The 24,933-nt window shown below is 39.7% G+C and overlaps 1 protein-coding gene across 1 annotated transcript in view; it reads left to right on the top strand.

Annotated features, from left to right (window-relative positions):
* LOC117532968 (contactin-4-like) overlaps positions 1–24,933 on the top strand; it is a 203,317-nt gene that overhangs the window by 36,482 nt on the left and 141,902 nt on the right. Inside the window, exon 3 of the mRNA XM_034196589.1 lies at positions 18,558–18,690. Within this exon, the coding sequence (XP_034052480.1) occupies positions 18,558–18,690 (133 nt within the window). The remainder of the gene's footprint in view (positions 1–18,557; positions 18,691–24,933) is intronic.

Raw genomic sequence — 24,933 nt, 5'->3', positions numbered from 1 at the left:
ATTAGAGACCAAGTAGTATTGCTACAGCTCTGCCTTCACTAAAGTAGTTTTGATTTTGAGTTAAATTATTTCTTTGTCTGTCTGCCAGCATGATTATGGAAGAGCAACTGGCCCTATCTTCATGGAGGGGTTTACCGAAGATGAATCAAATACATTTTCTGATAAATTGGGCAGATATTAATTTATAATGTGTTGAAACGGCCTTTCTGGAGGTTTGCACTCTCCAGATGCCCTTATAATAAAACATGCATTTGAAATAGATACTGAAAATGTTCTGATCAACATCATTCTGATTGGAGTAATTGTCATTGTTGATAGCAGACCACGACTTTCAAACCTGCTTTCATTCACGCCATTATCACAAACATGTTGAAATACTATTAAACAGATATACAAATAAAATACAAATCCTCCACATTGTTTTATTGACTTAAATTCAATTTCCATTGCCATTGTAACCCTAACCCTAATTTTGACGTAAAATCTGACCAATATCAGAATTTTCCGTCCGATGTTCGATCTTGACATTTGGAAGTCTAAAAAATGGGATAGCCATATATTGGTCGATATATACTTCTTAAGGCTAACTTTACTTTACGTTACAAGGCTTACCCCTAACCCTAACCCTCATTTTGCCCACCAAGAAAAAGTCAAAATGGTATGATCCAGTTATCGCCTCGCTCTTCACATTATTCGTGTCCCCAACTTGTCAACAATGTCGCAGCAATCCAGAACATTCTCTGAGACTGTGTCAGAAAATGTGCAGCCGCTGCAAGTATTCAAATAAAATGTGCTGTTGGCAGCTTAGTGGCTGAAGGCAGTGGCTGTGAGAGCTCTAATGCTGAGACAGACACATAGCTGGGGGAACTGTGCAGCCATTTAACCATGTGTCACCCAGAGAGAGGATGTACTGAGTGAGTCTCAGCCCGCCCTGAGCAGCACACAGTGAGCACTGACCACTGCCAGCTGACTGTCATCGCCAATTTGAAAATAGGACAAACTGCTGAAGTCATGGTAAAGGGCAGGACATGCTGACATTCAAAAACAAGGTTGAAACTATATATATTTTTCGTAATAATTCTGCGTAATGGACGAGAATCCTGTTTTAGTGCGGACATTGAACAGCAATATAGTTGTACAAGACGTGAGATTCTTATAACATACATTTAATTGATTAACACCTTCCAAAAACGGTGGTTTTGATGAGAAAATCAACTTAATTTATAATGTATGTGAAGAAGAATTTGACGATTAAGTAGCAAAGACGCAAAAGTATGTCACACATAAGTAGAAGATGGCTCAGTGGATAGTGCGCTGATCTTCGAATCAGAGGATAGCAAGTTCGAGTCCCATTGCAGTCAGCATGTCGTTGTGTCTCTGAGACCCCCAGATTGCGTCTAACAAGTGACATGTAATGTAATGTAAGATGTTAGTTATTGTAAATAAAAAAGAAGAAAGACAACTGTAATAGCAAGGCTATAATTACATTGGAGACCTGCAAGCAAACCGTTACCCAGCGGAAAATAATATAATATTCACATACATTGTCACGGGGTGAACTCAGAGGCATGAACTCAAATGCACAACTCAGACTCAGACTCGGTGCTATTCAAAAATAAAGACTTTACTGGAATTAACACAGTAACAAAAACAAGAAACACAAAATCACTCTTCCGAGGAAAAACTAAATGCAATAATCGTGATCTTGAGAAAACAGGATACGACCATGGAGCAGGCTTGAACGTGGTCATGAATAAGAAACGAACTGGCACTGGACAGGTGGGGACCGACTAACACAATATATACACAAGGTGAGGGGAACAGGTGGAAACAATCAGGGCGGGGAAATCAATCACGAACACAGGAGACACATAGGGGCGGGGACATGGAGTTCTGAAACGAGAGAAGGAATACTTTTTACAATAAGACAGAGGGCACAGAACAAAGGGACATGACAACACTAATATAAAGAATAGATACATGGCATTAGCGTCAGTGGGCTCATGTCAATGTCTAATCAGCTTGTCACATACCATCAAGCTATGTCACAGTAATGATGTCACAATGGCATACAATTATAGTATCTAGTCTAATTATATGTTAAACAAGGTGGAAGAATCTCAGGTCAAAAGTACACCTTTGCATTATGCATTATCTAAGCTCATTAGATCATGCCATACAGTAAGTTGCTCTAGCAGATGCTAAGAGTAGAATTGATTCATTGAACTATTGGGGCAGATAGATAGATTGATGCATGTAGACCTAATTATGACATTTCAAGAGATCTCAGTTGAGGTGGTTTTGCTCTAACTGCAGGTGAGAATGCTGCTCGGTTTGGCCTCAAAGTTAATTACGAAGCTGAAATGTTGCACAACACAAATGTTTCCTTCTGGTGTGCTCCTGCAAAGATGACAGCTATCTGATGTGATATCAAACGCGTGAAGTTACAGATTCCCCAACAGGCAGCTGCTTCCTGTTGGTTTGGTGACTGGTTATGAGCAAGAGAGGGAGCATTGACTGTCATTTCAAAACGTGCTTTGAAAGTAATGAAGTCAGATGGCAATATCTCCATAGTACATTAAGTTATTGAAGGCAACAGATGGCAGTCTTTAGCTTATCAAAGAGTCCCTCCTTCAATTCAATTCAATTCAATTCAAAACCTTTATTTATACAGATAAAACCCATTGAGATCATAGACCTCTTTTACAATGGTGACCTGCTTCAATTAGTTCCAAACATTAATACAAACATGACAGAAAACAAAGGACATTATATGATACTACAGTTTGTATACTAGTAGCATTTACAGACACCAATATTTTCTGATTGTATAGCGTCTATCCTAGCTTTAAAAACATGAAATGGAATCAAACCGCTTAGCTTCCATTCCTTTTGTAGACTGTTCCATGCTAGCGGCGCTGCGCATCTAAAAGCTGTATTTCCTAATACAGTCCTAGCAGTTGGCACATGTAATACAACCACAGCTTTAGATCTCAGGCAGTAGCCACTTACAATACGCTGTGAGATCAGGGAACAGATGTAAGACGGAAGTTCTTCACCAGTTTGCTTACTTATTATAGGTGTTTGTATTGGCTACCAATGCTTTCTTTAGCAGTTATGTAATCACAGTTGAATTCACATTTCCTCAGTGAACTCCAATTAATTGGAAGCCCAGACTGAAGTACAAAAGAGTTGGACTTTTTAATGGGGAACAGTGTGACATGTCATAGCAGGGGAGCACAGGTGTAATTAAGAACCTTAATAATAGCGGCATTATGTCATGCTATCACTGACTGTCTTACTTTGTCTCCTATAAGGAACAAGGCCATTGCTAATGCTATTAGTTGTGGAGAAAACGTCCTCCGTTTCAATTGAAGAACTCTTGAAGTATTAGTGTAGGAAACCCTATTTGACATTGAATGCAATGCCTTGAAATTGAGTGGGATTACTTTTTTTAATTATGATTCATCTACAAGACTTGGCTGGAGGACTGCTGCCTCTTCTGAGTCGGCCAATAGTGAATCAGCTTTAGCCAATTAGCCAAGTGGCACTGTGCCTTGTTTCCTCAGCCAGTGATCCAGCATTATAATCCCCTCTTAATGAAAGAGTGCGTAACTGCTCCTGCTCTTAGCACTGGCCCACACTGAAGTATTAATACATCAGTTTGTTGTACTGCTATACAGAAAGAGTAGCTTAAAGAAAGGTAGCTATTACAGCCGGGTAATCTGGACTGTACACTCTGTGGCCACTTCATTGTAGGTACTCATTTACAATCCAATACACAGCTGGGAACCATCTAGCAAAGTGTTTGCTGTTTCTTGAATGAGGTGGTCAGAATGTTATTATAATACTTCAGTCGAATATACAATTACCAGAAACTACAATCTCAATAATACATTTAAATGTGAGGCTCTGACAGTCTTAACTACAACTGAATGCTTCACATTGCATTGGATTGTGCAGGTTGTCCTACAGTAATAAAGTGTATATGAAGTCACGTCTGCATAGTAAAGACAATTTAGAAAAGTGAAGCTAAAACAAAAGTGCCTTCACCCTTCATTGTTTTTAATGGCCAGCAGGGGAAGACTCAAATCATTGCAAAAAGTAGAACAATTGTATAGAAGTCTATGAGAAAATAACCCTACTTCTTACTAAGTTTATGGTCCAAATTACTACTTTTAAGTTGACACGGTATGATTTTAATTTATAAATTGGTCCCATTAGTTAGCCTCATTCTCTGAGCAGTAAATATGGCCAGCATCAAAATGCATTTGAATTCACACCTCTAAGACAGTGTAACAATTATTTGATCATGAGCTTTTGCATTGGATTGTACTGGTTTACCTACATTAGATAATATCTACTCGCCACAAGCTCACACGATGTAAGGCTTAATACCCATTGGAATAAAACCAAACCGAATTAAGGTTTTAAACTCTATGACCAGCTGGGAAATATGGCTTCAATGAAAGCAGGGCACGCTTCCACATGTTTCATTGCTAACTGACCAAATGAAGCTGACTCGAGCTTGTTAGAAATCAACACGTAATGAAATAAGACCCCACGGTTTGATGATTGATAGGTGTGTGGGCTGTCTTTCATTTTGACACACAGAACAATGGGGGCTATCCACCCTTATCCACAATGTAAAGTCATTCACAGCCTCTTCTCTCTGTGAGGAGCAGCAGGCTCAGCTCTCAGAACAACGTAACACAAAATTAAATACCATTCATTTTTTTAAATATGTCGTGGAGTAATAGATGTATTTATTTTTCTTCTCAAGAGAGTACCAGAATGTGTATTTTATGTTAGTATTTAAACAAATCTCCTGGGGGAGAATCCCCCCAGACCCCCCTGCAGGGGTTGGGTTTTCAGCATCTCTTTCACTTGTGGGGAAATTGCAGGATTGGCTCCAGGTCGCCCTTTTTATTTACTACAAGACAAATGTGCCTTTTTATTTCATACAGTTCAATTTGGATTGAGACAGGGAAATAATCTAAACCTCACGCGTGGCGTTTCACTGTCAAGGGGGGCGTGTATGTAATTACATTGCAAATACTGACTTGAGCCCCACCACTGTAGCCCTACCATAGATTACCCAACAAAAATACTCTGGAGCCGCCACCGTTTGTGGTCTCCAATGACAGAGAAGAGCCTGTCGAGTTTGGCTGTACTCAGCATTGAATCAAAACGCACCATAGCTTTAAATCTTAATAAGTTTGTGAGGCGTTTTGCTGATCAAGATGGTAATCGCCACATTCAGCTGTTATAGGCAACTTGATGCTCTGCTCACGGATGACTCGATGAGCATAACAAACTGTTAAGATGATGACCTTACGTGTGTATAATATTTTTTTCTTTGTGGGGGTCTGCCCCCAAAAAAGTCCTGAGAAAGTCAAATAAGACGGTGTGTAAAACTTCACTGCCCACCCAAAAGAAAGTAACCACTTTGATTGAACTAGGCGAGTAGGTAAGGACCTTCCACTGGATAATAACTGCAGCGATGTTTTAGCTGAATACATGTTTTTTAACCCTAACTGATGCAGTTAGTCACTTCTTTAATGTTTGTTCTTTCTGATGTAAAGTCAAGGTTGTAACTGTTTGCAATGAAGTCGTGGGGCGCTGAACTGTTCTTTTGATTCTTTTGATTTATGATAGTAATTATTTGTCTTTCAAATGTGAAGGAGGGTGAGCAAGCATCTTGAGGAACATTCATTATTATCTCCTCCAAAAAATATAGTTTATTTAATAATAACACTGAATATGTGAATCATAACAGTGACTCTGATAGGAATAATATGATCGTTAATATTATCATATTCATACAGACAAACATCGATGAGACAGTTAATTAATGTACTTATTGCCGCAGTCTGCATATATTTGGTACCCCAGGTATTGTTCAGTTAAAATTCATTAAATGATGTGTGCCACCTTATATTTATATGTAAGGCTTTACTGATGTGCCACAATAATGTCACCTAATGTTATTGAGTTAAAATATCAATATTGTGGCTTTCCAAGTTAACATTATTGATATGATTGCGATTAAATCAGCATATACTTCTGCCAGGGGATGCCACCCCTGAAATTCTCCTGCCACCCTCTTGCCACTCCATGAATATTTGTCTAGATCCGCCCCTGTGTAGGTTTTCTTTTTTATATATATTTTCCTTCCCTTTGTGCTTCCACTAGTTTCCTTTAATTTGTACAGTCTTTGATAAAAAGAATAACACATTTAAAAGCCTTAAACCTGCTTAAGAGGGACCATCCATCCCAGTAAATATGATGCCATCTTTCATTTAAATGAGCTTGTTGAGTGCAGTAATACTATAAAGACTTTCCGAATCATTCTGCATTTAGAAATGTATCACCGTATAATCATAATGTCACCACGACATTACAAAAAGCCCTCAAAATGTTCTCTGCAGTGGATTACAGATCTTAGGCAAGTTGAGATGCCACAAATGAAGTTACAAGAATGGAAACAAATAACAGTTTGAAGGGTGGAAAGACAAAATATAAAATGCTCCGGCATTCTTCAAGCAATGTGAAATAATGTATAATCCAATAAGCACATTTAAATGAATATCATAGTTCAACATATAAGAGAATTCAATAGCTGCAATTCAAATAAAATATACCTGCACTAATGTCTCCTCTAGTGCTAAACCAATTCAAACAAACACACAGCCCTCCAGTCTGATTCATATTTCCACTTCAATACATTCTGGGGTTTAATGTTGTTGAATAACCGAAGGACGTGCAGCATCTGTCATTGCAGCACCAGCTCTTCTGGATGCTGCAATGACTGCCAACCAGAGTGATGCCCTCCTAATGTGTCTCCATAATCATGCCCATTGCCCATGAAGGGCATTTCTTAGGTTGACGTGCATGTCAGATGGCCTTATATGTCAAGGTCTCTTCTAGCGGTGTTGCCCTGATGTCCCGAGGCCATTTTGCGGTGACAGAATGAACGTTGACCTCTGCCTTTCCACTGGGTGAGCAGCCTTCGGTGCCAGGCCAGCTGAGCCATGCTAACGGGCAGACTCTGTGGCCCCTGGCCCCTGGGTCTGTGTCCATGCACACCTCCAAACTGGCCCAGCTGTCCCCACTTCATTATGTGCTGATTAGGGGTTGATTACACCGCAAAGTGGGTTTGATAATCTTAACCTAAGCAGCACTGCTCAAGGACTCATCAGCATTCATATGAAAATTGGTCATTTTTACACATTTGTACCTAGCAACATGACCCCAGAACCCCCTTTAATCTACTCGACTCACCGAGGTTTTCATCATTTTAATAACTGTTTTCTGGCTTATTAAAGCTTTCATTAGGGTTGAGATCTGCTTGATGACAGTATTAAGTGAGAGCTCAGCTGTAGCAGATGAAATTGAAGAGCATGTCTGGCCAACCAGGAGCAGGCGTCTCTAGGTGCGCTCACCTGCTCTTCCTCAGGAGGAGCAATTATGTCAAGATAAAGGAGGGGGGGGGGGCGCCTCCAAGCCAAACCCCTGCTAATTGGCGGTGTTATGGATTCAGAGCAGGTTCAAGAGAAAACACTCCTCCCTTCTTCTTTCCACTACTCCTACATCTTTGTTTGGCTGTTTCAACTCGTGCCTTTTGATATGCATATCGAGACATGTTTTATTCATGACCTCTTGGAGCCAAATCAGTCAAGATCACCTTGCTGTTTGTTGTCTGTAGGCGCAATAAGTGTTTACCATGTGTATGTTTGTGGGGATGGGGTTGCCGTTTCAAAGCTAATTCTGTGGCAATGCCTCAGTCTCATGCAACCCAAAAAGAGCTGAATGATTTATGTGTCTGTCTAAACAACCAAGACACACGCTATTCTTTCAGTTCTCCAACAGCTTGTTGGCTTTTTCCCAGAGACAGCGATGCTAATTGAGAGGCTGGAGAAGAACACTGAGACGTTCTTGGCAAGGAAGCACAGGAGAAGAGAGGCAGAGCTAACGGGGTTTACCACCCACTTCCCCAAGGGCCCTCAGATACCTGTTTCAGCAAAGGGTTCATGCTAATCATAATGATAAAGATGTGAATTTTAATTACATTTTTCTTTCATTACAATCTTGTCAGTGTTCATTAAATATCAGGAACCCATTGCCGTAGAGATCATATCTGTGAAATCAGTGTGTGTGTGTGACTATTACTGTACATTATTCACGGCAATTCAAAGTTGGCCCATTATCTGATTATCAGATAGACCACATGCTGCTATCACGTTGAACACATTCTGTTTCATTCAGACGTTGACCTCTAATGGGACTCAGGCAGCGTAACGGCCCGTCCACACTACAGCTTCGACAGCTTCAAAAACAGTTTCCAACGCACCTGCCCATTCACTTTGAATGGGGTGACGTCACTTTTCGCCGAACTGCATTGTGGGAAGCAGAGCGGAGCTTTCCTGGCGTTTCAGGCTGCAAAAGTTGAGCAATGTTCAACTTTTGAAGCTTCTGAAGCTTTCGGTGGAAGCGTCAGCCAGTCAAATCATATGCCAGTACAAGCTCTACCCATCAAACCGCTGCCTGTGTGTCAGGGGCGGGAGATTCATGTGATTGGTTGTTGGTCGAGCTTCAGACACGCCCAGCTCCAAGCTTTTTTTGAAGCTGTAGTGTGGACGGGCCGTAACTCATTAAGAGACTCTGCCTGGGACCATAAAACGAGAGTTACAACGCTTCTGTATCAATAATGATCCCACTACAGGAGAAGGAGACAGACTCTGTATGCCTTGAGCTGAATCTGAGTAAAATCCTGCAGAAGAAGTGGTTACATTAAAGTTGTTTCAGCAAATGCCCAAAAATGTTAACGTCAGTGACAAAGACGAGATTAAGACTCTGGTGTGTTGGGGATGGGAGGAAGTAGTGTGACTTTAGCTGTTTCCTTATGACAGTCTTTTAAGCGTATTTCACTAACATTAAACAAGTGGTTATTGTTTTGATCATGGCACAAGGGTTGCATAACCTTAACAAAATCTGTCCATGGCGGCCGTCTTTTCTAGTGACTTATTACCTGATTCTGATCAGCTGTCTGGTCTCCAGCACCCGGCGCTTTAACCACACGCCGCTGTCACAAATACATTTACAGTATGCCTACTAGTATTGGCAGAAGAGCAGCGGTGATGGTCAACACCAACAAAAAGTCAGTTTGGAAGCAATCGTTTTGTAAAGAATGATGAATCAAGCCAAACAGGGATTATACAGGAAATCATGAGTCAGGGATGTGGTTGTCTTCCTGCAGAATTGATATACTGCAATCATCTTTTTTTGGTCATTCTCAATACACTTCTGAAGGGAAAAAAAGGTGCAAGTTGAACACACAATTATGTTCTTTCTTGTAGGTCAAACGCCCTCCATTATTAGAGCTAGCCTAACCATAGCGAACAATAAAAACACATCCAGCCGCCGACTTCACATTTCACACATGATGAACTTGAACATTGGTGTCCCGAAATGTCCTCGTCACCTTTTATAGAATAGTTTGCACCCCGTCTCTGTGGGTGTTCTTTTGTGTCTCCAATGGTGGCAGAACCTTTTCAAGCAGGTCAGGCTGAAAGCGGGATGACAGCTCAGGACAGCCAAATCACAACTGTTTTTTCAGAGACGTTAATCTTCTCCTTTATGGCCAGCTTAAGCGAGACCGAGTGTAGTATGTCCAAAAATATCTCCCTTCCAGCTCTTAGAAGATCAACGCCGATACCATCTGAATAGCTGTTTGATTGTAGCATTGTTGGATGACATTAAAAACCTGCCAGCCCTCAGTGGATTACTGTAGTTTCAAAGAACCAGTAGCAGCAGCAGCGGTGATGAGTGGGGCTCCAGGGGTGGTGGTGGTTTTGCAGGGCAATTTGTGCCACAGACCTTTCTGCACAGGATCAGACAACATCATATTATGTGGTGTATTTTTTCCATTGAAAACATGTTGAACTAAAACACTTTTGACAGCATTTTGCATTGAGTTAGTACAGGCATCGTCACGACAACCGTTTTGAAAGGGGAACCAACAGAGCCCATCTGACAATTACCACATGTATATTTGATGAAGGCATCCTTAGACAAATATATAACTAGATAAAGGCTAAAAAATAACAATGAAATACAATTAGATCATTTGTATTTATGTGTGCTGTAAAATATCACATTGGAAAATGTCCAATCCAATGGCTTGTCAGAACATTTTTATTTAAATCAAAATATCAAAAGCAGAAACTATCAATAATACATTTTTTGAATGACTGTAACAGCGTCTCGCTTCACGTTGATTTGTCTGATTATACTTTTCCCCCTAAAACTCTTCAGAACTCATTTTTCCCATGAGGTCCTTTTCATATCCTTATACAATGTGTTCCAGGCTAATCAATTCCAAAGCATGCACATCAAATCCTAATTATACAACTTCATTTCGCAAAAAGGACTGTGTCATTTCTTTCTAGTCTCAATTAAATATGCAATCAGTTTTAAGTGCTTGTTGCCAAATTGAATTGAACCAGGTTCCACCTAATGGTCTCGTAGACTTTACTGAGTGAGTTCTTGATTGAGTACATTTGGTTTTACTTCTTGGTCATTCATGTTTTTTTTAACTTTATTATTTTCAGGAACAACAATACAAACAAAAGTAGTGTCAGAGATCAAAGAATGATCTATACATAATGTAACTAAGGTTAGTGAAGGGTCTTATAGGCAGTCCACTTGAACAGTTTCTTTTCAAATTCTGGTAGTTTCATTCTGAGCACATGGGTGAGTCTTTCCATATGGAGTATTTCTCCAACCACTTCCAACCAGTCATTGGCTGTAGGGGGTTCCTCCTGTAGACATTTCCTGGTGATTGCTTTTTTCCTTGATGCTATCAGTCTACGAACAAGATATTGGTCTCCGCATTGGACGATGCTCCTTGTGAGGTTTCCTAAATAAAGTAGTTCAAAAGTGTTCGGGACCTCATATCCCAAAATGAGCACAGTCCATCCATCATCCCAGTATCCCTTCATTTTCGCACATTCCCAAAAAACATGTGCATGTCCAACATTACTCACCCCACACAGTCTCCAGCATGCCTCTTGAGTATGTTCGTATTTACTTTTAGTCCTGGGAGTGGCCATTCATGTTTTTAATAATGCATTAAGGTTTTCCACATCAGAACCAAAACACATATTTGAAATTAACTGACAAAGATTTCTGATGTGTGTGTGTGTGTGTGTGTGTGTGTGTGTGTGTGTGTGTGTGTGTGTGTGTGTGTGTGTGTGTGTGTGTGTGACATAAACAAACTAATCGAACATTTCCTTTCACAAAACTGAGGTAGAGATTTAATGATGCCTTGTGTAATATGGAAGATCTGCGAAGGCAAAAGGGTTCAACATGTTAAAAAGTGCATGATAAAAAGATCTATCTAAAGATGACTAGTACCCCATAAATGTTGAAAGTACCAAAACAAATACTGAAGTCAATTGAATGCATTCAGATGAAAGAGAGAATCCTTAGACTGTCACGAAGAAAAGTGAGAACTGTAAAGATCAAAGGGCTTTACTACGTCTGAACATATTTTCATCCCATTTTAGCTTTATAAATCTTTGAATGTCACCATAATGTAGGCAAGAGCCAATTTCCAGAGTGCTGGGGGTATTCCCCGGGGCACTAACCTGTGCTTTGGGAAGACATGTTTCTCTCTCACTGCCGCATGCAGATGAATCGGGTTGTAACAGTGAGAGGAGGAACAGCCTGTCGCAGGTGCATGAGGTCCGCTGGGAGACCTGGTAAAGGTACCTCAGTGTGAGAGAAACATGGGTTCCAGAATTTAATGGTGACCTACTTTTGGTATGTTCAGGAAAGTTCCACTGCACCAGGACATGCTGAACAGCCTCCTCTGAGTAGGGAATGTTTACAAAGGATTCTACTCTCAAAGAACTGTAATAAATAGAATTTGGACTCATTCAAACTATGCTACGATTCTTAATTCAGATAATGTTGTAATGTGTGTTTTGTGTATGTAAGGGAAACTTCTGCAGCAATGGAGAGTCAGGACTTACGGCCACACGGCGGCATGCGTTGTCGCTTCAACGCTTCTGCCCATTCACTTTGAATGGGGTAACGTCACGATTCGCCGAACTGCATTGTGGGAGCAAAGCGTAGCTTCTCTCACGGTGCTCGCCGCCAAAGTAGAGCAATGTTCTACTTTTGACGCCTCGATGCCCAATCGAATCATATGCCAGTACAAGCTCTAGCCAATCAAACCGCGTGCTTGTGTGTCTGGGGCGGGAGATTCATATGATTGGTTGTTGGTCGAGTTTCAGCCCCCCCCGCCGGCAAGCGACAACGCACGCCGCCGTGTATAGGGGCCGTCAGAGAGACACGAGGAGAGTTGGAGCTTTGATGTCAAACAATGATAGTGTATTGCAAGGATACGGCCGGAGAATTCATATCGTCACAGCAGCAAAAGCTTCTGACTGCACGGGTGGGTTGTCATGTCAATTCTGATCAGCCTATCTCTCGATAGACCTTTTAACTAGTTTACAGTGAGTTAATGAGCATATTGGGGGAGGCGTAAACATCTGGAGACACAGGAGATGTCTCTCACATCTGTGGAGCTTAGAAAGCCAGCGTTCTCACAGTCGTAAACTCCCCTATCAGGCCATAAAACTGACTCTTAGTGCTGGAGCACATTCCTTAAAGGAGATAACAGAATATTGGTTGGTTATTAACGGCAACAGGCAATAAGGTTAATATATAAAGTGTACTTCTTCTCAGGGTCGTAAATCAGCTTTTTTGAAACACAACAGACCTTGTGTACACACTATAATTAGCAGAACTTATTCAGTGACTACTATGGCTGGACCATTTGGCCAAACATGTTAATACAATGTTCTACGCTGTTTCACCTGTATTTTTAAATACAGAACTATTCACAATACTTACAATGGGTATACTAGTGCTAGTGGTCAATGGCGCAACTTCAGCAAGTTCATCAGACATGTAACTGGAATACTTTTTAGTCCTTTTAAACCAGATTGATTTAACCTCTTCCATGCCATTTATTGTTGGTCAATTATGGCTCAATTAGCTATTATAGGTGCCTAGGTTGTTCATTTGTAATTTTGTGATATGATATATATTATGCTATTTTGTATACATTCTTTATAAGAAAAATGTATATATGAGGGCTCTAGAAAAAGCAATTTAGAAACAGAAAAATCAAGCAGTTTAAAAGATTGTATGCTCCTGCAGAAAGCTACAGCCATTTACAACAACAGGTTTATGTGAGATCAACAGACGCAGAAAGTAGTCTTGTGTTATCTACTATGTATGCAGCGAGCACCCCTACTGTTGTTATGCCTTGAAAGATTACTTGCCAACAACTAGAGCACAAAGGTAAAATAATGCCTTTATGATGACGTGATTAAGATACATAAGCCTCATAGTGAAACATGCATGTGTTAAAAAAGATATACGTTATTCGGTAATGTTTATTAACCTCATGGTAGATTAGATTTGACAGATAACCACAATAAATAGGCTGGCCAAGAGATGATTTCACAGATTTTCCACATTATGTCCCACTGAATAGAGCTGTGATGAGTAATAGCTATATCAATCTTTGTTGAGTATAACATTCAGTGATGTAGAATTGCTGTCACTTTATCAACTAACGCAGAATATTGTTATATATTGAAGGGTGTGAATAAATTGAGCCATTGCAGCCTGCTTGGGACATTTGCCTTGTTGTTTACCACATTTTGGTTGTTGTTTTTTTTGGCACCTAAATCCATAATTGTACCTGTTTTGTGTAAGTTCACATAATACAGACAAACACATTCTCTGCCATGTTCTACCTTTTGCATAAGGTTCAAAGCCTTGTTGCATATAGTGCATACACAACAGTTGGTGAAGTGCATGAATCAAACCAAAATTGCACGACAAAGTGGAAGCTACCATATCGGCTGTTGTGGGACCGTTTATCTTTGCCTACAAATGGTGCACTGTTGCATGTTAGCATTGAACACACAGTCACAATTAATTGTTTTCCCAATCAGTTATGAAGCATCGTGGGCTTTTTGTAACCGACACATTGAAAAACTGTCTGACAGAAAAGATTAATTGTGTCCTTGAACAATTAATTACTACAGGATGATTGGCAACAACTAACACATGCCAGAAATAATTAGAAGGGTAAAAAAAGAATGTTTTTATTTTGTTTTAAACCATCTCTTGAATGGATGTTGGAGGATGCTAACAGCAAAGCTAAGCAAAAGTTATGATTATGATAAGAATCTAAAATCCGTTTTTTTAAGAATGATTTTTGAGCTAGCCAAGTATGTATGATATTATCTTTGACAATCTACCAAATCTACATATTCATTTACTTGGTGTTTTTGCTAGAAGACTCTTCCCTTAAGATATCCCCCCTCCATATTTATGCAGATTGCATGTTTTCAGAACTTTAAATGCTATGTTCAGTTTTGCATAAAAAAAGGAATATCTTACCCCATAGAATTAGCATGTGTTTGAGTGCTTCTGGGGGATTGGAAGCACACTCTGATGCTGTAAAATGTGAGGTGTGCAGGGAGACATTTTCTTGAATTAGATTGCTTATTGAGCAGTCCCTTGAATAATGCATTACCCTGTGCATGTCATCCTATACAGCTCTGCATAGATCTGTCACTACTTTCACTGGAGCTTCAAAGTTTCTGTCGTTTCAAGACAACGACACTGGTTGCAAACTCAATGGTGGAGGGAGGGAGTATACAGAAAATACATTTGTTAAACCACAGGTTGTGTTTGAATGTGAGGTTTTACAGGATTGTCCAATATCAAAGTCTTGTTAAGTGAATGTGTGCGGTTGAGGTTTCGGAAGATTACAACGAAAAGGTCAGGCGATTGGAATATGAAGAAGTTAAATATCACACACAGATTTAATTGGAATCCTCTCATTCGATGTGGGGCGAGCGTGTTGTCATGAAAGAGTTTGTCAACAAGAAACTTTGACCTGACTGTGACTATGCATTATGAAGAGTTAGGGTTAGGGTCAACAAATAATTAGGAGTTATCGTCCAGATGGTACACAAATATAAAGTCATGCTGACAGTTGTACAACAGTTGCTACCCTGAAAAAAGGGTAAAAAACGCAAAGCTGTTTGAAAATATCCTTTCAAGAATAAATGCAGACTTGCAACGATTAGGCTACATGTCTTACACCGATTTTCTCACAACTACAATACTGTATATATTTTGCTAAAAATACATTACACATAATGTGAATTGAAAATATACTTTAAAAAATATGCAATAGTACTACCAAAAAAACAATCAATGCATTATTTACTTAAAAAAGTAGCCTACATAAATAAAACTCAATCATGTAGTCACTTGCCATTTAACAATCTTAAAATTCATAGTGATATCAGTTCCCTTAGTTAATACTGTACACTTGGACACTTCAAATCTCAATTTCAATCAAGTAAATGTTTCAAGTTTAGTAACAATAGGCGCTTTCACACCAAGTACTTTGCCGTACTTAGTTCATGAGCAGATCGCGTTCACACTGGAATAAGTCCCTGAGGGAGGATTAGGCAAATGAAGCTGCTGACGTCACTTCTTCTTCTTCTGCTTTCGGTTTACTGGCAGGCCGCAAACCACTTAACGGCGTATACTGCCACCCGGAGTCCCCGGCCGGAAGTCCCCGGAGTTGGGGAAGGCTTCAGTAGAAGCTGCTGGGACTCCCAGCAGCTTCTACTGAAGCCTTCCGAGTAAATCGCCAGAACGCCGACACCTCCTCATCTCCACCACTCCCATGGTTTCTGTTGTGTTGCCATAAGTTAGTCTCTCTGCGTTTCTGCGCTGGGCTAATGCTAATAATGCTAATGCGAGCAAATAAAATGGCGGCTTCACAAAACTTTTTGGGAGTTTTACGGGGCGTGGTTTGCAATCCGCCCAGCCAATCAGACATAGGAACCTTTTTCTCCCACGAAAGCCCCTGCTCTCTAGCAGGGACTGAAAAGGGGGTGGAAAGGTTCTCATGAACTAATTTTAGTTCCGGATTTTTTTGGTGTGAACGCACATTTTCGGAACTATATCGGAACTAAAGTGGGAAGAGTACTCCGGTGTGAAAGCGCCTAATAGAGGAGACCCAGATAATGAAACCACAAAAACAATAAATCATCCCAGTTTACCATAATCATTACCATATGGAGCACATGTTTTATTTTCGAATAACACTGTGTCCAGGCAAGCTAGTTATTGTTCTCCATCTACTGCACCATATGTAGTTTAAATGTAATGTCAACAGCTGTCCAATAGAAATCTTAAGTACTCCTCAGATTGATTTACGAGCTAACTTCCTGGTTAATACAGACTTCATGAAGCCATATTCTGTACCACTTGGGAAAGCATGGAAACTCAATGAGGAAGTGGGAAGGGCAAAAAAAAAGACCTGACTTCCTGATAATATATTAATCATCATCATCCGGCCTCACTTTTAGACCATGATTTAGCTGTACTGTGTGAAGGCTGAGGATCTCATTACCTTAAGCATAGATGCAAACTCGTATTTCCTGATCTTATTACTCACACTTAATAAGAATAAAGTTGTATCTGATCAAATATCACCGTAACTGCTGTGCTGAAACATTCTTTATTTATATATCCCACGGAGTTAAAGTCCCATTCTCATCATTCTCTTTAAGCGAAGCTCGTAGATTAAGTTATATTTCCTTCTGTCTAACTTTTTTATCTTTTAACACTCTTCCTTCTCATGCATGCATTTAAACATATTATTCGCCATAATCAGACAACTCAATTACAGAACCCAAAAAAGAAAAAAACTAAAATGGTAGTGTAAATGAACCAATCGTTAAATCTTCTGTTTTTCAGAGATGAAGCACCCCGGAAATTCTCTACCAGCGACACTGCTGCTCAGTTTATACACAATTCTTAAAGAAAATATGATTTTTAAAGCATGATCAGGGGCATCGCACTAAGTGAAAGTCCCACAAAAACATTTATTAGGATTTATATTACACTGAACAAAAATATAAACGCAACACTTTTGTTTTTGCTCCCATTTTTCATGAGATGAACTCAAAGATCTAAAACATTTTCTATAAACACAAAATAACCATTTCTCTCAAATATTGTTCACAAATCTGAACAAATCTGTGATAGTGAGCACTTCTCCTTTGCCGAGATAATCCATCCCACCTCACAGGTGTGGCATATCAAGATGCTGATTAGACAGCATGATTATTGCACAGGTGTGCCTTAGGCTGGCCACAATAAAAGGCCACTCTGAAACGTGCATTTTTGCTTTATTGGGGGGGTCTGGGGGGGGTCCGAAAACCAGGCAGTATCTGGTGTGAGGGGTAGGGTTAGGGTTAGGGTAATGTTGTGAATCGAGTGGCCCATGGTGGTGGTGGGGTTATGGTATGGGCAGGCGTATGTTATGGACGACGAACACAGGCCACTCGATTCACAACATTACCCTAACCCTAACCCTAACCCTCACACCAGATACTGACTGGTTTTCGGACCCCCCCAGACCCCCCCAATAAAGCAAAACTGCACGTTTCAGAGTGGCCTTTTATTGTGGCCAGCCTAAGGCACACCTGTGCAATAATCATGCTGTCTAATTAGCATCTTGATATGCCACACCTGTGAGGTGGGATGGATTATCTCGGCAAAGGAGAAGTGCTCACTATCACAGATCTTTTCAGATTTGTGAACAATATTTGAGAGAAATGGTTATTTTGTGTTTATAGAAAATGTTTTAGATCTTTGAGTTCATCTCATGAAAAATGGGAGCAAAAACAAAAGTGTTGCGTTTATATTTTTGTTCAGTGTACTTCTTGTTAGTCTTCTTTGCCATTTTTACATTTTCTATGTAGAATCCAAGATGTACATTGACTTTTAAATGGACAACTGCAAGAAAGGCTAATGAAATATAAATCCAGAAAAGAGTTTGATACTGTATCTGACAGCTGAAAACCTGGTTCTGGTCGCATTCACTTTATAAAAAGACAACAATTAGGCTATGTCAAAAAGAAAAGGAGTGATTAAATCCATCCATTTTCCTTGTCTTTAAAGCATTGATACTTCTTAATGACATGCACGATGAGCACACAGCGTTAATGGCGCCTTAATGGAGTCACTGGGACTTCTGTCATTTACAACAAAGGGCTCGAATCACATGGCACCAAACGATTACACCTCTGCATGGACACATAATAGCATGGACAACAAAATAAATAATTGAACTAATAAAACAAAAAAAGGTCGGCTAAACTAAATGAAGGCATTTCCAGATAATTGTTCGGCATAAATCAGGACTCTATATCCTATTACCACTTAAATTGCCACTGGAGACACGTCTCAATTCAAATCAGTCTTCTCCGTGCCGAGGTGTTGTGACAGGCGGTTCAAATTGATATGTCTTGTCGGCTTGTGGTTGTTTCCTGTCTAAACACTTAAAGCACCTGTTTCTGCCACTGACTAATTGGCTTCGCCACAAACATGCCAAGTTAAAACTCATCCGTGTTATTTTTTTGCTTGTTTTCCAGGAAGCAGCATCCTGCAGAGCCCCGTGTTCACCAAGCAGCCTGGCAGCATTGTGTATCCTGTGGAGATAGTGGAGAAGAACAGGGAGGTGGTGTTCAGCTGTGAAGCCCAGGGAAACCCACCCCCCATGTACCGGTGAGTGTGTGACAGCAGGGTTTCATCTACTACCCCCCTCTACTCATTTTTCCCTCCCATTGATTTATACCACTGACAATGTCAACGCCGTTCATTTTCTAGACAAGCTGTCGATGGCAAACATCTCCATCTTGTCTTAAACATTCCTTCTGTCTGTGGTAGCAGCTCCCAGAGAGTCTACAATTGGAGAAATTATATATGTCCCATACTTCCTGTCCTATAATGTAACATGTTCATTTTATTTTAACCCAAGCAGTACATTATGATTATACTAAAAGCCTGATTATTCTATGGGCACAGGCTCATTCTCATCTATTAACACATGGTTCCTGAGAAAGTAATCAGATGCTTTTCTCAAGTAGAAAATCCAACTAACAAGGTTTATTTTTAGTAAGTATGAGAGTAGGAGAAAAGTCAGTATTTAATAATTCAAAGAAATGCCACTACGGACATACTTCGGATGGACTAACATTGTATCGCATGTCAAATATTTTCTTAATTTAAATTTGATTTGTCTCCTTGTAGTTTCTGAGATACAGATATTTTCTTATGATACCATGATATATGTAGTCTTTTTTATTTATTTTATTTATTTATATATTTATTTTACAGGGACAGTGCACATTGATTGACATTTCTGTAAATGTGCCAGAGTTAGCCAACAGGCTATTTTTTGTCTGTAATCCCTGGACAGATGTTGAAAGTCATCCTAAAAACAAAAATTCACTTCAAATAACGGGAAAATACAATCAGTAAAACAACATTCAACAGAGATGCTTATATTATGATAAAAGCATGTATAAAAAGTTAAAAACTAAACTAAAATACATATTCACAAAGCAGACAGATAGCAACAGGTCAAGGCACATGTACAGTACAAACAGAGCGTTGTAAAGTGCCAGTGTTGACAGAGCTGACTTTCCACTAACCATGTTTTTAAGTTAGATTTAAATAAACTGCGGGTGTTTTGTTCTTTGGTCACATGTGACTTTTGTTTTATCCTATCGTATAATTAAATATATATAAATAACTCACTTTTCAGCAAATGTATCAGGCTTAGAGGCACTAATGGGTTACTAGAAAATTAAGGGATTTTCCACAACTGATGAATTAATGACACTTTAATGTCAAGTTAAAGCAAATTCTACCTTCAAAACTGCTAGAATCAGCACAACTTAAAGGATGAGTCTGGTTATTATTCTGTATTGTTCTAGTTGTCAACTGTATATTCGAATATTCGTTCGTTTGATTACTATTCGGGTTTCAATTTTGTTATTCGGTTATATTCGTTTTGTTTTTTTTATAGCCGCGCTGCACTGCGGCTGCCAAATTGAATTTATTGAAATCTCCAATATCAACGTAAGAGCTTGTGCCTCTTCGGGGGGTGCTAATAACCATACACTTTATCGTTTACTTTCTCCGTCTTTATATGTAGATATTACTTTTCTCCGTTAATCTCCGTCACATTGTTTCCATAGCAACAACAACTTCCTGTCAACAGCGCTAACTCTCCTTCAAAATAAAAGCATGTCCATACAAAATAGGAAGCCAAGCCAAATTACACTTACGACATATACAACTGCAACGAAAGTAACAAACACAATGCGATATCCTTTTCAATTTCAAAGAACACAAATTGGGTTACATTAACAAATAACTATAACACAACAATACTGTAAAATAACAAAATGAATGCCGTGAATAAACTGAAATACACGCGTTGAAGCGGTTCGCTGCCGATTACTACGCACCCCCCCTGCACGGGCCGAATATCCGAATATTCGCTGCTGATTACTACCGAATATCCGGAGCCCGAAAAATGGTATTCGGGACAGCCCTATTGTCAACAAATTCATTAAAAATATCAAAACCAACAATGAATTCACCTCCTAGCTCTTACATCTTATACGTGTTACATAGTTATCTCATGTAAATCTATATATTTTTTATGCTAACCCTAATCTTTTTCTAAACTTAAAGGTGACCTATCATTCAAAATGCACTTTTTGATGTCTTTTATACATAAATATGTGTCCCCGGTGCGTCAGGGAACTCAAGGAGCGTCAGAAAATAAAACCCTCTCTCTTTTCCTCCGTACCCAAATATCTAAAAACGGGGGAACAACAGAGCTGATCCAGATTTGCATCTGATATGACGTAATATCGGAAATGTAGGCTGGCTTTACACCCACGGCCCTGTCAGCAAGAGAGAAAGGCTTTGAGCTCCATACTGTTTCAGAAATACTCCATGATATGGCGTCGAGGCTAGAATGGGTGATCTGTTTGGTATTTGGAGCAAAACACTTCATAGACATGTTTTTTTATATATTTTTATTAGGGCTGTCAAGTTAAGGCGTTAATAACGCGTTAACGCAAAAAAAAAATTAACGCCACTAATTATTTTAACGCGATTAACGCATGTGTATGTTTTTTCCTCGGCCGCCCCGTAGTTTCAGAGCGCATCGAGTTTAAAATACCATCTACAAGCTAATGCTGACAGCCCCGCTCCTGCCGCCCGCTTGTGGCAGACCACACTTCCACGCTCACCGGCAGGCACCGACTGGCTATTGGGAGGACCGGGAGGGTGTCTGTATGTGTGGCCCGAGCGAGCGAGAGAGAGACCTTACGTGCATTGTTGTTGTTAGCATCTGGTGCTAGCTAGCTGCGCTAACGGATCTAAGGAGCTGTTTAAATGAAAACAGAGGAGCGACATTTCGCCACAACTGCGCCGAGCACTTGACTTTATGCAGGAAGCCAGACAGTGGGACATTGTACGAGAAGTCAGCACACTCAGCACGGATAGTGCACAACATGATTGCAGCGTCCAGCCAGCTCCCGTTCGAGCATAGACTTGAGTTGCACATAGCTCCAACGATCCAACACACACACACACACACACACACACACACACACACACACACACACACACACACACACACACACACACACACACACACACACACACACACACACACACACACACACACACACACACACACACACACACACACACACACACACACACACACACACACACACTTTGTATTGTATTATTGTATGAGAGAGGCTCCAGGTTGAATTGAGGCGAATATTTGTAATGTTCAGAGGTTGTTGTGTTTAATATTCATGAGAATATTTGTCATTGTTCAAATGATAATAAACATTTGCATAAAGCATATTTGTCCACTCATATGATGATAAGAGTATTAAAAACTTGAAAAATATTCCTCTAAGGTACATTTAGAACGGATAAAAAATGTGCGATTAATTTGCGATTAATCGCGATTAACTATTTTAATCGACTGACAGCCCTAATTTTTATATATCTGACACATATCATGCTATTGCCTAAACATAGCATGATAGGTGACCTTTAACTAAGTTATTTTGTTTCAATTCCCAAAGCTTAACCATTAGTTTAATACTGTAACTGTTTCCCCGGGGGAAAATAAGTTCCCCTTCAAAACGTTTATGAGAATACAAGACAGTGCTCCTAACCCATAGACAGGAAAGGGAAGACAGAATGTATTGAGTGACAGATAAAATGTGACTGTCCCATATCTAGACTCGCTGTCCCTTAAAACAATTTTTCCCCACCCACTCTCTGCCATGCCTCCCAGAGGAGCTCTTCTTCTCTGCTCTTTCCTCACCTCTTCCTGTCGCTGTCTCTTTTTTAAATCAAAGGATGGATGAGGAGAGAAAGAGGTCAAACCATATCCCCAAATCCCCCACAGTCACTTTATAATTAAGTCAAAAAATAGTATATATAGGCCCTGGCTAGCCATAGATCTGGAGATTGTTTTCAGGTGAGACATACAGTTCAGAAGTGGGTGTCCATACATGATTTAAAGCCGGTGACAAGGTGGAAGAACTCAGAGCTGTTACTTTAGTAAAGTAACAACAAGTGTAAGAATACCAAGGAAGCGCTGCATGGAAACACGTCCAGGGTTTTCAGTTGAGTTTTCAGCCAAACATATTTTTGATGTATTTTCATGGGATTGATTTGTTGACGATAATCAAACCTATGCTTCAGAACTTTCCAGTGTCATATTTACTATGTCTTTTGAGGAGGAACATTTCTACATTTCTAAATGTTATAACTTCAGATTGTGGCCTGTACAATAATGACAGTTTTGGGAATACGATTATGGTTATGATCACCCCAGGAGTAGTTTTGGGTTCCTTGCTCAAGTACACCTCAGCAGTGCTCTTTGGCATGGTCCCATGATGACCAAAACAATATGTTACGCACAATAGAGACTTGAACTTCCCAAGCCAAATCCCTCAGCCATTGTCATACTTTTTTGAGTGTTTTTGCTAAGTGTTACTGTAGATCTATGGTTAGAGTGCAACAGGACATTTCAAAAGCAGATGCAATGTTTCAGATTTGCCTTAATGTAAAACAGATTAACCATAACATACATCTCACCCGCTATCTCAATTCAAATGTCACTCTATCTTAATTGCATCCACACCAGCATGGGAGCAATTGGAAGCTCAAGAGATGCCAAATGGCCATAAGAAAGACATGTTTGTTTTACTACAATACAGTTGTGACAGTATAAGCCATGGTATGTTTTATCAACATCTATTTTTTAAACATTAATTCATCTCTGGAACACTGATATGGTCTTGCTTCCAATCATTTAGAGATGTTTGTTGAAAACACAAGGACATGCATGTGAAAACACATGTTCTCAGTGGGCAGTCTGACTGACACTACATGCCTCCTACAATTCCAATGTATTGATTTAGCTTTTAAAACTGAGTGCAATAGAATTTGAAAAATGGTTGTCAAAAGTTTTCTTTATGCTCGTGTACATTTGTGATAGTATAATACGAATACAAGGTAAATACAGAATTATGGATTTCCAGCTTTTCAAACTGAAACGATAAACCTTACAACAGAGAACACATATTGTTCTTTTGATCTCAGACAATTTAATCCATAAACTCTACACTTTGTTCTAAAACTGGAAACCAGAAAGTTTCTAATCTGACAAAGCCTGAAGCTACCCTGCTGACAGAACATTTGACTTTCAGGGACTCAGAAAGTGTTTGGAACTTTCAAATGTGCCTTACTTTATTGTGCTGTTAACAGTAATGACGTGGGGAAGTGTCCTCTAATATCGCGTTGGGTATTGTCACTGTGTCTTCAGATTCTGTCTTCCATTCATCCTGAAGGAAAGTGCTCCAGGATTGGTCTCTTTCTGCTGCAACAAGAGAACCGGGCCTTTGTTGTTTTCTTTAAAAAAAAAACTGACATTTTAGTCCTCGCAAGTCAAGCTTTAGCTGATCAGAATTATAGGAATGTGTTCCACGAATTCTCTTTTGTGGTGGATCTTTTTCCTTTACCCCCTGCTGGAAACCTTTCTTGTTTATCTGTAAGCAAGGAATGCTTGTTAAGCTCTCATGAACCCGGCTCATACATATTTGATCTGCTGCGCAATTCAAAGAGCAGCAGTTTTTCCCTCCTTATTTCTTAGTGTTGTGTTGTGTTGCAGCATCCCTGGCTAGTAAAAGTTCAAGTCAATCGTGTTTGCTCACTGGAATTGCTGTGGTGAGATTTGTAAGGATTGGTACATTTAATACTTGGGATCGAGCCAGCTTAGAGGATGACCTAATCAGCCGTTTCCCTTCAAGGTCGCTGTGCGGTCCTGTCAGAGCGTCTAAAGATGTGTTTCCACCAGCAGACAAAAGCTAAATCATGCTCCAAGTTCATTAACTGGACAGCTGTAAACTGTGACAGCTTTACATGTCATGCCACACGCCAATATATGTGCTCGCTATTGTCTGCAATGAACAAGATTGAAGAGAAGATATTTTCTTGTTTTAAAAAAACCAGGAGAGTAAGCAACGAAAATCAACTTCCAGTATCTCAAGTAAATGGTTCAAATCCTTTAATACATACTATACATTACAGGAAAGTGAGATATGGACATACCACACTATCATGTTTCTAAATACAATATAAGACATTTGAAATAATGTGAAAATAGCTCATTATTTCGTTTTACCAACACCTTTACGCGGTAGGCTATACTCTATAATTAGTTAGAGTGCTACACAAAAATACCTGCTCCCAAATTATGCCAAAACAGCTGATACCAGATAAGGCTAAGCAATGCTAAATGCAGTGCAAAAAACAAATAACCATGTGGCTGTTATTTGTTTTCTTTGAATTAAATAATGTTGTGCAATTTTATGCTCATGTCTTTACGTTGAAGTTGCAGCATCCTTTGGA

This window comes from Gymnodraco acuticeps, unplaced genomic scaffold (genome assembly GCF_902827175.1).
Source record: "Gymnodraco acuticeps unplaced genomic scaffold, fGymAcu1.1, whole genome shotgun sequence".
Lineage (NCBI taxonomy): Eukaryota > Metazoa > Chordata > Actinopteri > Perciformes > Bathydraconidae > Gymnodraco > Gymnodraco acuticeps.
This window is presented reverse-complemented; position numbering and strand designations above follow the sequence as displayed.